Source organism: Mugil cephalus, chromosome 3 (assembly GCF_022458985.1).
Source record: "Mugil cephalus isolate CIBA_MC_2020 chromosome 3, CIBA_Mcephalus_1.1, whole genome shotgun sequence".
In the NCBI taxonomy this organism is placed as follows: domain Eukaryota; kingdom Metazoa; phylum Chordata; class Actinopteri; order Mugiliformes; family Mugilidae; genus Mugil; species Mugil cephalus.
In genome coordinates this window covers 12,987,808-13,001,256 of record NC_061772.1, presented here as the reverse complement: position 1 = coordinate 13,001,256, position 13,449 = coordinate 12,987,808, and the positions used below count along the sequence as shown (strand labels likewise).

Here is a 13,449-nt window from a genome sequence, read left to right as displayed (position 1 = left end):
TTTCAGTCGGCTGACCCGCAAACATTTAAATGCACAACACACTTGTATTGACGGGCGTCTGAATACCGAAGGGCACAGGAGCATCTTTATGTAAAAGAGCATATTCTGTCAATAACGCTGGATAATCATAGGCTGCAGAGGGGGCCGGCTGCACAGCCTTCTGGGTAGAGTGACAGCACAGAACAAGGCTGGAAGCCTCTATTGTGACACAGACAAATGCCAAGAGCACATCTGCACACGGCACGAAACCTTCCATCATCTTCTGATTGTCAGCAACAAATGTGTTCAATTGAGCATTGCTTTCTTTTATGCCGTAAAAATCTATTCCTCCACTGTGAGCGCGTGTCCAAGTGAGAATCTTTCTGTCACATGGTCTAATACTGTTAGACGGGACCAGCCTTGATCTTCCCAGGCAGTTTATAAGAGGAACACTAATGTCGTTATTCGCACATTAACAGCTATGAATTAATTAAGGAATCACATGAGATGTGAATCAGCTGGACAGACAGAGAGAGAGAGAGAGAGAGAGAGAGAGAGATGTGTTTCATGAAGGAGGGGTTAAGTGGAGTGCTTGTGCCCTCTAGTGTCACAATTTGTGCACTTCTCTCAGGGCATACAATAAATAGCTGCTGATGTGTTTTGGTATTTTTGACACCACATGCACATCCCTCTACCACTGAAATAATTTTGTATCTTATCTTATCTTATCTTATCTTATCTTATCTTATCTTATCTTATCTTATCTCCATAGCGAGGACAAGAAGTGGAAATATGAAGAACACATTTTGCTTTTAGCTCACTCTGATGTCTGACCTTCAAAATATGACACCAGGCTTCGACCCCAGATGATGGCTTTTTACAAATTTGTCTGCAAAAGGGGGAAACCCTTCCCTGATCTTGTTAAATCTCGCCCTTAAAGAATGTACTGCAAAAAGAAAAGGAAAGGGAAGAAAAAGAAAAAAGAAATGCTAGAGGAATGAGTAAAAAAACAAACTTAATATGCTAAACATTTAAAACCAAGTTCACCTTGGAAACAATATGAAACCAAAACACAAAACACTGTGATTTACATTTATTTACTCTCTTCAACTTCATTAGTTTAAAAAAAAAGACAAAAAAAGTTCAAAAACAAACAAACAATCCCCCAAATCTGCTATTTAACTGTGCCAAGGTGTGGGTTTATCCATCATAACAGCTTCCCTCCTCATGTGGCCAGACTGCAGGCACAGCGCCACCTGGTGGATTTTATTAACATCCTCCAAATCATCTGTTTTACAGTAGAAAATAAATATTATATTTAAAAATATTAAAATAAATAAGACACAATAATATAGCCGTGATAATTTCCACTATATGTATATAAAAAAAATAGTGTTTTTAAATCCGGAACTTAACTCCTCGTGCCTTTAATGGCGGACATTTAATGTTGTAACCGCAGTCCCAGACATCTGTATTAATGCATAAAAGCTTCACGAAAAGCGGCGTTGAATGCGTGGTGTTAATTGCACTAAAGTCAGCCACATTCCGCTTTTACTAGTGGCGTTGAGGAGGAGCTCAGTTGTTTATTCATTCACGTCAGCCCCTCGTCCCTTCCCTTCCCTCCTTCCTGCTACACACAACGGGGACTCGCCGTTGTAACTGTTTTTCCCACATTAAAATTAACCACAGTCACGTCGCCACCATAAACCGCTTTTGGAATCAGGTGAGTCGAGCCTTTACGCTTCTCTTCTCTGGAGACAATGCGGCGAACAAATGTAGATGTGCACGTATATTTCTGTACATTTCTGTGTCTGTGTGTCCGCGGTGCAGGAGCGTTGACTTGTCCGGCCCGGCGAGGCGGAGGAGGAGGAGGAGTGTTTCACCCGTAACTTATTAAATTCCTCCTGTCCAGCCATGATAATGTCTGCGCGTTTTGCAGGGGAAAATTTCACAGCCCGTGGGGCTTCGGGACGTCTGCGTTTTCCGCGCGGCTTTTCGCGGTGCCGTACGCAAAAAAAACCAATGCGCGATGTAGGTCAGCAACTACAGCCAAAATGTCGTCTTTTTTTCTCTTCTTTTCTTTTCTTTTCTTTTTTTTACTTCCACGTTCTCTCATGCCACAAACAGATGGCGTCGAGAGAGAGGGGGATGGAGAGAATGGGGGAAAGAGGCGCATAAAGGAGTAGGGGCGACACCAGGCCACATTAGCCCATCACTAATCTACACCCCGCACATACACGCAGCCCACCCCTCCATGCCAGCACACCGGAGGCCAACATGTCTCGGGTAGGCCTGTCTTCAACAAAGTTTTTTTTTTTGCAGTCAACTTGTCGGGGCTCTCTTCTCCTCTACCCACCCCTCTGTCTTTTGAAGATACACCCCTAGTTAATTTTTGATAATGGTTTATTTTGAGCAGGCTGAAGTGTCCACGGTCCACGGTGTTGAGATAACGCCGGTGTCGGCTCCGGGAGCTCACAGTGGAGGGACACAATTTGGTCACAATCCTGCGTACGGGGGATATTTCACTGCAAAGCACCGGGGAGATGCACTGCAGCAGATAACCTGTAGCCCGGGCTGCTGTTGGGGGGGGGGGGGGGGGGGGGGGGGGGTGGAGACGGGCCACCACCACCAGTTGGCTGACTCCTCTCAGGGCTGTCAGGGATCATTGATAGGCCACACAGGTATCCTCCGCCGCACTAATGAGGACACGGCATCCCACGCTGGCTCTTTAGGCTCCCGTGCGGCTGCCCCGATGCGTTTCCCACCGTCTCACTGCCATTTTATGGCACGGACAGCGAAGCCGGAGCGAGCAGTCACGCCGCCGCTGACCCCTCGCATACCTGCCGAGCAGCGTCTAATCATGTAATGAGGGGTGGTGCACTGCGTGCAGCAAAGCAGCTGCATACTGTGCATACCAGTTGGCAGCCCCTGGGCCTAAAAGATGCGCTCTGGTGCAGTTCAGTGTCAGTTTGCACTTCAGTGGCTGGCAGTAATTAAAAAGACATCCTCCGCCGTCGGTCTGTGGGTCATCTGATTGATGGTTATTTAGATGGAAATATTCAAATGACTCAGCAGCAGCCGCGCTCGCTGAGGTATAGCCGCCGTGCTGCAGAACTTGCGGCTTGCGTTCCTGAAAGAGACCCGGTTCCCGTGGCGAAGTGCAGCTTTATGTGATCATTTCGGCGCCCAGGGGAGCGCAGGGCGTCAACCACCGCCATCCGACAGAACTCAGATCTTTCTACTTTTGCTGTAGAGCGCCTCTAGCCACAGTCTGATATCCCATCCCATGTCTTGCGAGTGTCTAAGTGATGTCCCGAACGTCGAGGTCCGCCTCTGCCGTTCAAAAGAGTGCATCTTTTGGCTTTGTCTGCACTTTCCCCCGTCAACTGTGAAGTTTCTCCGGCCGACGACCACTCTCGGGCGCATCGATTGCAGCCTTGAGGTTTTTTGACACCCGCTGTTTGATGAAAACTTCCCCTGTTTGTTCTTGCTGGAAGGCATCTTAGCCAAATATTAATTCTCTCCTCAAACATGCCTTCCCTCGGCTCTCTGCCATATTTGTTGTCTCATGTGCAGACCTTGTGTTGATGGTGTGTTTAATCTGCTCTGCCTTGTGATTTCCATTTATTGCACTCAGTGACGAATTACACAGCTGCGGTGAGCTGGTATGTGGACAGGCCCCGGCTCTGATTGAAGTATAAAAATTTTGGATGATGATAGAAAAGTAGTTATTGATTTAATAATAGTGTACCAAAAAATTTTTGAGCGTGAAGAGTTATTGCTCTGTCTACAAGTTAAGCAGTGCAGCTTTTTACTTCTGGACCAGTCTGAGTCACACGGTGATAAATGAATATCCTGAAGTTTGGATCTATAATGCGTTATTACACTGCTGCCGGGACTACACAATCTGTATGCTACTCAGGGGATCTTAAGCCGTTTCGCTCATGGATCATCAGAGACATGGAGGCTGTGTTGTCCAGCGGCGCTGAGCACAAAGTGTATCCACAGTGTTCCTTAAAAAAACAAACTCTGAATCAATTATCTTACCAGGCCCTGAAATACTGGACACATCTCCTGTAAATGAAGATAAATGAAAATGAGGGTTTTCGCTATTTTCTCCGTTACCAAGATGTGGGAATATAGCTGTGGTGAAAAGGTTTAGAATAGCTGATGATGGTGTCAGCACATTGCAGCGCTCGGCTGTGCTGCAGGCACCGTTAAAAAAAAAAAAAAAAAAAAAAAAAGAGAGAGAGAGGGAGAGAGGCTGATGTTTCTCAGAGCACAAAGGAGGCCTAATGTGTGGGGCCTGTTGGTTACAGCCATGCTGAACGACCTCCAGTGTGCCAGTTGGTTTGTATGTGCTCTGTGAGTCTGGTGTGTAGGCACAATGCTTCTGGAAAGACCCTCTGGATATAAAAGGTGTTGGACTGTTAAAACTAAATTTAGCTTAACTGAAGGTAGCCGGCAGCTGACTGTGTACGGCTTTGTTAATTAATTAATTAATTAATTAATTAATTAATGTGCCATTGGTTGCATTTTTGGCAAGCTCATGGTTGAATGTTTCACTGTTTGTAACATTCATCTGACTTGACTGTGGACCGGAACAAAACAACACAGAGTTCGATCGCTTATGAGAAACAGATACAGGTTTCGAGACAGTAGTCAAAATATGGGTCTAGTTTTAATCTTGTACTCATTTGTGCCAGGAGTGATTTTTTTTTTTTCTCCGGCTGGTGGTGTGGCTCAAGGGATTGCAGTGTCAGCCTGAAATATCTCAGCAACTACTGAGTGGAAATGTTTTACAGACATTCGCGACCCCTGGAGGTTTAATACTACTGACTTTGGCAATCACCTGACTTTTTCTCTATCCCCACTGCAAGGTTGACTTTTATAATCCTTTGGCTTCTCATCCATCACTATTATTGGGACTGACTGTAGTTGTATCCAAGGCTTTAGTTTATGACATGTAAACATTTTGACCTGCACAATTGTTCCTAGTCCCTGTTCACTTTCTCCTCTGATGGTCTCACTTCCCGAGTTTGGGAGGTTGTTTTTCCGACTCTGGTGTGTTCATGTGGTTTCAAGTTGAAATGTTGAAGCAACGTCGATGCTGCAAACTAGATGTGTTGTGTTTTTGTCCTCTAAGCATTTAAGCACCAAGTTGATGGCTGTTTCTGATATACATCGATCAGGCATAACATTATAACTGTCTTCTTAATATCGTGTAGCTCTCCTTGTGCCTCCAAAATAATTGTGATTCATGACATGGGAATGACATGGGCCTGAGGGTGTGTTGTGGTGTCTGACAACAGAAAGTTGTGTTGTTGGGTTGAAGGGAGGGGCCTCTGTGGATCAGACTTGTTCCAGTTCATCCCACAGATACGTGATCAGTTTGGGATCTAGTGAATTTGGAGCCCAGGTCAACACCTTGCGCAGTTTTTCATGTGAATTGTTCCTGACAGCTTTTGTCATTTAGAAACTGCTGCTTTTGTCAAGGAATCTTCATTGCTATGGGGTGGTTGTGCCTGGTCTGGTCTAAGTGGGTGGTACGTGTCAAAGTAACATCCATGCGAATGCCAGGTCCAAAAGTTTCCCACCAGAACACTGAATTCTCACAGCTGGTGGATGTTATTTACTTCTCCCGTCGGTGGTTATAATGTTGTGCCAGATCGGTGTATGTGTGGCAACACAGCCTGAAGGAAACGGAGCAGGGGACGATAAAAATGTCTGAATATGCTCAAATGTATGGTTTAAGGCTCTTGTGAGAGATGGTCTTTCAGCTGAACTTTCCCAGTCGTGAATCATTTTTCGAACATTAAGATGTTGTTGCCGGTGAAGCTGGTGAACATCTGCATGTTTGCAGTCAGGCTGTATTTGCACCCTGCCACCAAACCATTGTGCCTCATTCCGCCGTTAGCGTGGCTGAGGCTCTTGATCTTGTTATTTCTACGCTTAGAAAGAAATTGTATTTGTTCTGTGTCTGAAAACAGACGGCAGACAGAATAACAATGTCTGTTTGTAAGCTGCTGCACACGTTCTGACCTAGAGAACAGCATCATACATTAGACATTTTAATGCAACATGCTTCTATGAAGTTCAGATATGCTTTCTCGCGTGTGCTCTGTCTCTGATGGACTGCTCCAGTATGTAATGCTTATTAGGTGCGAGTCGTGCCTGTCAGTTGTGGTCTCGCTGCTGGTCTGCCTAAATGCTGTACTTGCCAGTTTTCACTGTGTGAAGTTGCTACTCGTTGTCTGGTGAGTTGGTTTGAGCCTGTCAGTGAACCGCAGTCCTGCCAAAATCTCAGAGTGAAAAAGATTACTGGTGTTAAACTGCTTTTGCCACAGTCTAACACAGCAAGCTAGCAGTTAGTTCGTTATTTTATGGCTCAAATCACTGTCAGTCACGAGTCCTTGTGCAGGAAGACGAGCGCTCGTGGCTTCTCGCAACAGTGTTCAGGTGTTAGCCTCTGTGCCGTTAGCTAACTTCCACCTTCCAGTATAATGCAGAGGAGTGGCCTAGTTCATGCCCTCCACGGTGTAATTTTAGCCGTGAGTGAGTTTGCATTGTGTGTATGCGCACGCCGTGTCTTTCTCTCGCTGTCTCTGCTTCTCGTTCCCTCTTTTGTCCTTTCACACCGTCTCGGTGTCTCTCGGTGACGGGACTTTAGTCTCGACGCTGTGCAGCACCCAGGTCTGTGATGCTGAGCCAGTGCCCTCTGTTGTGGATGTATGTTTAGCTTTGCTACACCCCTGTGGAAGGATGGTGTTAGTCTCAAAGGAGCTGGAGACTGTACAGCCATTTTACAGTGTTGCTCTGATTGACAACTTGCTCAGCCATTATTGCCGGGGAATTGAGTCAAAATGTCCTGTTAGATTTTCAGATTTCAGAGAATGTGAGCGCTAGTTTAGTTTGTGAAGAGATTATGTGTAGAATAATAAAAATCTGAAGTTAACTGTAGCTTTATATATCATGCCATGTGTCTTATTATAAGCTGAATACAGACGTATGTCTGGCTGCCTTCATCCTGCTCTCGATTACAGCTGTTTATCTTAATGGCCGTCAAATCCTTTTACCAGTGCCTCTACTTAGCCTTCAGACGGTGATGATGTGCTGACTGTGTCACTGTTTGTGTGCAAGATTTTAAGAATCAAGAATGCAATTAGGTAACAGTGCAATAGTACAGCTCATATGAAATAGGAACGATGATTGTTGATAGAAATTTAATTTCATTAATAATTTCTGTGAGAACTGTGGGAAAATGTTCCAAACAGTGTGTTTGTATCAGCTCACGGTGATGTGGGAGAGTTAAAGCCTTTCATGGGTTCACTAGACGGCGCAATGTGGGACACAGTTTGAGTTGTGTTTTTTGAGCCACAGTTGTTTACATTTTGACTAACTGGCACCATAACAAGTATGCTGATCTGGTTATGAACAGTTCCTGTTTAAAAGGCGCCGTCACAACAACTTCCACTGGACAGTGCAAGTGACACTGAATCTGAAATGTGCAGATGCTGAATACCACAGCTAAGACTCAGTGGACGATTGTTACATTAGAATGCATTAATTTTCACCCCTGTACGTAATGAACTGGCAAGTGAGTGTTTGTATTCATTAACAAGAAGAACAAGGAGTCCTGCAGCAGCTGGTGTGACCCACTGAACGCTGATCTTCACACTATGGAATCATTTGCGTTCATGAAGAGCAAGAAGCAGCGGAGCAAGTTCTTCAAGGTCTTCTGTACAACCTGGTTGTGTACACATGTAGCTGCAGTTTGACAGGCTGGTTGCGCCCGATGTCGTTAACGAATATATTAGTTTTTCTATTCATATTAAAGCACTGATCAATAATAATAATAAGGAGAAAATAACTTAGTTTCTGTATTTAAGGTTACACAGTTTAAATCTTCATTTTATAAGAGCTTCAAGTCCTTGCACGTCATTCAGTCTCAGTGTCATCTCTGGGGGCGCTGTTGTGTAGCAGCAGATATCTACCTGGTGAAGAACAAGAGGGGCAATTTCCCCTTCAGGGATCAATGCAACAGGAGAGCACGGACCATGTTGTTTAAGTTTTAAAAACAGGATTACTTTTAGTATCATAAACTGATCGACATGCATTCAGCTAGCGCTACAGTAGAAAAGTGACTGGGAGGAAAACTTGTTTGAAGGAGGAGGAAGTTGATACTGGAAGACAGAGATAAGAGGGAAGTGATGAAAATGTGAGGGGAGGGAAAAAAGAGGGGGGCAAGGGAAAGAAATGAAAGTAGTTTGAAATCCAACACACGGGAACAAAATTGTAGTCCCACAACAGCAGAGCTGACATTTATTGGGACTCTTAAAAGGTGCCTTCTGTCATAACTCTGCTCTGTTTGATAGCTTCATTGCTTGAAATGAAGGAGGAGGAAGGAATTTGTAACATAAGCGTGAAGCATGGCTGGAATAAAAATTAATCTGGGAGTGATTGATGACCTTGTAAAAAAACAAAACCAGAATCATTTATAGTTCAAGTCTAGGGCAGTATGTGAATGTTTATTTCCAGCTGTGTAGCTGTTTGGGAACATGGGACTTTATTTCCCAAAGAACAGCTCCTCATAAATATATTATACTGTATACTTGCTTCAAGCGCTACAAGTAGGTTAACTTAATGCTGCAGAGAAAACAGTGAGAGTTTTAAGGGCGACTGAAATACAGGTCAATACAGATTGACCTGTTGCCTGTGGACCACAACCGTGGCTGCCATAGCTTTGATTCTGCCATTAGAAAGATGCCAAATTGTCTAAATAGTGTTAGACAGTTTTTTTTAGTATTGTTTTTCTTGTGCAAACATGTTTTGGGCGTTGCCTAACCACTTACAAGCTTCCAGAGAAGCTTTAATGCTCCTTGACAAGGATTTTCTTGCTGTGACTTTTTCAGAATATTCCAGGTTTTCAGCTGGGGTGAGATGTGTTCATGGTGAATGGGTGAAGGTTGTAACATATGAATCTCTCGACTCCACTGTTATACTCCAACCACTAAGTGACCCTTTGTATGGAGGCACTTTGAATTCTCATTCTCAAATCCTTGATTTTACATCCTGAGCAATCCGACTGCGACGGGCCCGCGTAAGTTACAGGTGTCGACGCACATTGACGTAGCGTTTGAGATCTGATACGACAGTTGGAGAATGTGCTGGTCAAGTTCTTTCAGTCGTGTGAATATCCAAGTCGTTCTGGGTCACATTAAGGGTCACCTACTGCTAACACACAACCACTGGTGCCTTGTTCTTGTGGTAAACTAACTAAATAATAAATATAATAAGGATTAACACACAAATGTACTGCATGTTTAATAAAACACATTTCAGTCATGTTAATTAGGGTTGTGGTGATGTTGTGGTGAAGTAGTGATTGGCAGTTTACGACTTGTTTTTCCTCAGTAATCACCAGTGTATTTATTTACCTTTATTAACAGAGATTTTTCTTTCACTCATGCAAACACCACCTTGGTGGGATTACTGTGTGTATGGACACAGATCTCAATAAGTAAATGATAACTCAATATGTGTTTTCAGTGCGGTAGAGAGACTCCAAGTCCCCACACCAGGACATGCCCACTCTGTGGTTTAGATACAGCCATTAGAGACGGCAGCTGTTAAAATATTCTGCTGTGAACCAAATTACGTCCGTGTTTATTTGCATACCGAGCGCAACCCAATGATCGGATCTTGAGACACGTTGGGAGACGCCTGTAAAATGTCAGCTGTGAACATGTATTTTTAGGTGGGTTACTTGTCCCCTGATCACTCAGGACACGTTCAGATAACCGGGTCAGAACGGAGCGAGTGTGAGGGTGTTAACGCGGCGAACTTTTGTGTCACATATAACCATAAGGTCAATCACACCCATACCATATGGTTGCGGGGCCGCTGACATTTACACACCTAGTACATACCTGAACTCTCGCTGTAGGAGGCACATGTGCAAGAAATCGAAAAGTAAAATGTGTGTTGTAGTGCTGATGTTGAACCATTTGAGGCATATTTCAACCAAATACCAAAATCTCTATATGCTCCTACCTTTCTGGTAAAATATACCTCCTCTGTCTGCCTTCCAAGTTTAATAATAAGTATTATTATCCACTGAATTCAAAATATGGCCTCTTATTAAACCTATTAGTCAGATTTTTTTTTTTTTTTTTTTTTTTAAAAAATCAGTATAATCAGATATATGTAACGAACATTTTTGATGATGTCAGCTTGGGTTATGCACTGATACAGAGCAGATACCAGTGGTGTTTTTAGGTTAAATCAGTAATCCTCATTGTTTGGAGGGCAGTGGAATATACTTATCTTGGAGTAATATGAGGTGAAAGATGCTGTGAGCCTGTACCAGCAAGAAACATAGACTAGATGCCCTATGGTGTCCTATTGTCGCTGTTACTAAAAGAGGAAACGTTTGTGTCAAAAGTAGTGTCTTGACTCAGCCAAAATGGACACACTTATTTTTAGTTGCAATGTCATTATATTATTGTGTTCCTGAATGAAGTTGACTACATTCTCTCAGCAGTCACAACAACAACACGTGCCTCATGACTCCAGAGCTCGACTGAGGATTAGAGCATGTTTATTTTGTAAGCGATGCAGCAGTATTTGTACCTTATTACATGCATTGCAAAAATAAACTGCTAATTCAACTCATTGCCTATCAACAAATATTGTCATTGTAGCCCACAGCGTAACTCATTCAATGGGTTTACATGCATGTGCCTTAATCCGACTTTAACTGGACAATTTAAGTGCATGTAAACACGTTACTCTGACTAAAATCTGAATTCTCTCTGGAACAAATATATCTAAGAAAGTCGGTCGCAGAAAAAGAACCATCTAGTTGTTTGAAATGCTGGTCTGCCCCATGAACAACTCTCGTTTATTATATGATGTAGTAGGTCAACCAGAAACCCGCTGTAAAGATGCATATTGCCACCTAGCGTGGAGGAGAGGGACATGTTCCTGTCAGTTGTTCGATTTTCTCTGTTGCATGAAACCTGGGACAAGGACTGTAGTCAGATTTAGAACATAGCTCAAATTAAGCTGTGCATGTAAACGCACTGGATTAATCTATAGCCCCTTTCACGTCGAACGAAAAACACTCTAACTTACACGATGATGCTGATGTACCAGCCTGTCACATTGTGATTTTGTCACTGGACGGCCTGTCAGAATGTGTCATTGTAGAAGCTCCAGGGCTGCGAGCAGCTCAAAAACAGATCAAAGTTTTGATCTACTCCCGTATAAGACACTGATGTCTGAGGGGCAGAGATTTTTGTCCATTTTCTTTTTTCAATCTCATCTCATCTCATCTCATTTTACATACCACTTAATCCTCACTAGGATCGCGGGGGCTGCTGGATCCTATCCCAGCTGGCATCGGGCGGGCGGCGGGGTACACCCTGGACAGCCTATCGCGGGGCTAACACAGAGACAAACAACTGTTCGCACTCACACCTAGGGTCAATTTAGGGTCACCAATTAGCCTAACGAGCATGTCTTTGGAGGTGGGAGGAAACCGGAGTACAGGGAGATCATGCAAATTCCACCCAGAAAGGCCCGAGCTAGACTCGAGCCCAGAGCCCGTGATGACGTATGAGAGGGAGGAAAAAACAGACAGGCAGCTCTCACAGCGGGGGGGTCAGACCCGGGACTGCTGGTGGTGTCAAAGCACACCAAAGGCGACCCGGGTCTGAAAATCCTGTGTCAACTCAGTATTTCTGATGTGAAAGGGGTACATGTCAGACAGTGAAAACCCCTGAAATACACCAACACCAGTGCATCTGTGATCACATCAAATCGACTGATACATCAGCTGTTAATTGTCAGCTTTGATAAAGGTTGAGTTTATCTGAATGGGGTTGTTTCTACGTAGAATATTATAATGTTACTGGCTGTTTATGTGTTAGAGAGGACTTGTGAAAACCCACAGTTCCATCCTTCCTTTTCTTCCTTTTCTTCTTTTGCTGCAGCCATGTTTGTGAAACCACAAAATAGAGCGAGACAGGTTTTGTGCTCTCTTTCTCCCTCCCTCGCTCCATATTTTTTTTCTACCTCTTTCTGTTTTTCTCTCTCCAGCTCTCTTCCCCTCCCCCTCTTTCTGTTCCCTTTCCTCCTCTCTCCCTCTTTCATTCTCCCTCCCTCCCTCCATCACGCTTTACCCCTCCCTCTCCTTTTTGCCTCTCTTTCTCTCTCTCTTCCTCTCTCACGTTGCACACTGCCCCTCCCTCCCTCCCTCCCTCTTTCTCACTCTCACGTTGTTCCCTGCCCCATCTCTCTCTCTTTTTTCAGTCTTTTTTTCTGTCTCTCCCTCTCTTGCTCTCTCTCTCTACATCCTCCCCTCCCCCAACGCTGCCTCTCATTTTCTTTCTCTCTCCCTCCCTCCCTCCTCCCTCCCTCCCTCCCTCTCTCTCGTTCTCCTTCTCTCAATCTCCTCTCACTCCACCATTTCACTCCCTCCCTCACTCGCTCATTCACTCCACCTCCCGTCCCTGCTCTCTTTATCTCCTCCCCTCCCTCCCCTTTCAATCCCTCTTTCATTCCACGCAATCATCTGTTCTCTCTCTCTCTCCCTCTCTCTTCCTCTATTACGTCCCCCATTTTGTCCTCTGCCATTTCTCTCTCTCCCTCCCTCCCTCCCTCCCTCTTTCGTCCATGTTCTCTCCATCTTGTTGTTTACCTCTCCAGGACATTTATGATACAAACTTTATTTTAAAAAATGTTTTTTTTTTCCCCAGAAAAAAAAACAAAAACCTGTCGAGGGTTGAGGCCATTAGGTTTCCAGAATAAAAGCCTCATCTTGAGCACAAAGCTTCCCTCCCAATTATAATCGTGTCTTATTTAACCCGTCCATCTTGGTGCCATTTACTGGACTCATGTTATTCTCATTAGCCTAAATATAATTGGCCCCCTCCTGTAACACTGTGGCCCAGAGACCAGGGTGAACCCCACTATGGTGGTTGCTTTCCTGCTTGCTTACATTCAACAAGTGGCTTACTTCCCAGGCTACAAAACAACCACAAATGAGCGTCGTCAGCCTCAGGGGAATGTAAACTAGATGAACCAGGCCTCACCTGTCAGGATTACAGACAGGACGACCTCATGAGCCGAGCTGCTCCATCTGCACAGCTGGAAGCTGCAACCATTGTTAGTTCACTGAGGTTTTACTGCATGTAAAGTGCAAGTGTTGCTGCTTGGGCTCAGCATTGTTTATAATTGTGTCTATTTTCTACGTCTGCAGAGTGTCACCATCTATATTAGTCTGACTCCTGGGTCTGACTCTGAAACTTCTTTGTCTCCATAAACATCTTCCTCACAGAGATCAGTGTGAAGCGTACAAGTCTATCATATGTTAGCAGATTGACTCAGAACCACAAATCTTTCTCTTTGTTTCTCTGAATTCAGTTTGTTATTGAATCCAACAGAAATGATACCACTTCTAGTTTA

At 44.2% G+C, this 13,449-nt stretch overlaps 1 protein-coding gene across 2 annotated transcripts in view; it reads left to right on the top strand.

Moving 5' to 3' along the window:
* Positions 1-1,359: 1,359 nt before the first annotated feature.
* The window catches only part of znf710b (zinc finger protein 710b), a 29,273-nt gene continuing 17,183 nt past the window's right edge, over positions 1,360-13,449 (top strand). Inside the window, exon 1 of one of the 2 annotated variants that reach the window (XM_047581181.1) lies at positions 1,360-1,702. Coding sequence is in view for 1 of the 2 variants with exons in the window: in XM_047581180.1 (XP_047437136.1) it covers positions 2,257-2,265 (9 nt within the window). In the remaining variant the exon portion in view is untranslated. Of the gene's footprint in view, positions 1,703-1,740; positions 2,266-13,449 lie in introns of those variants that run through there. The other variant, XM_047581180.1, reaches the window with a different exon arrangement.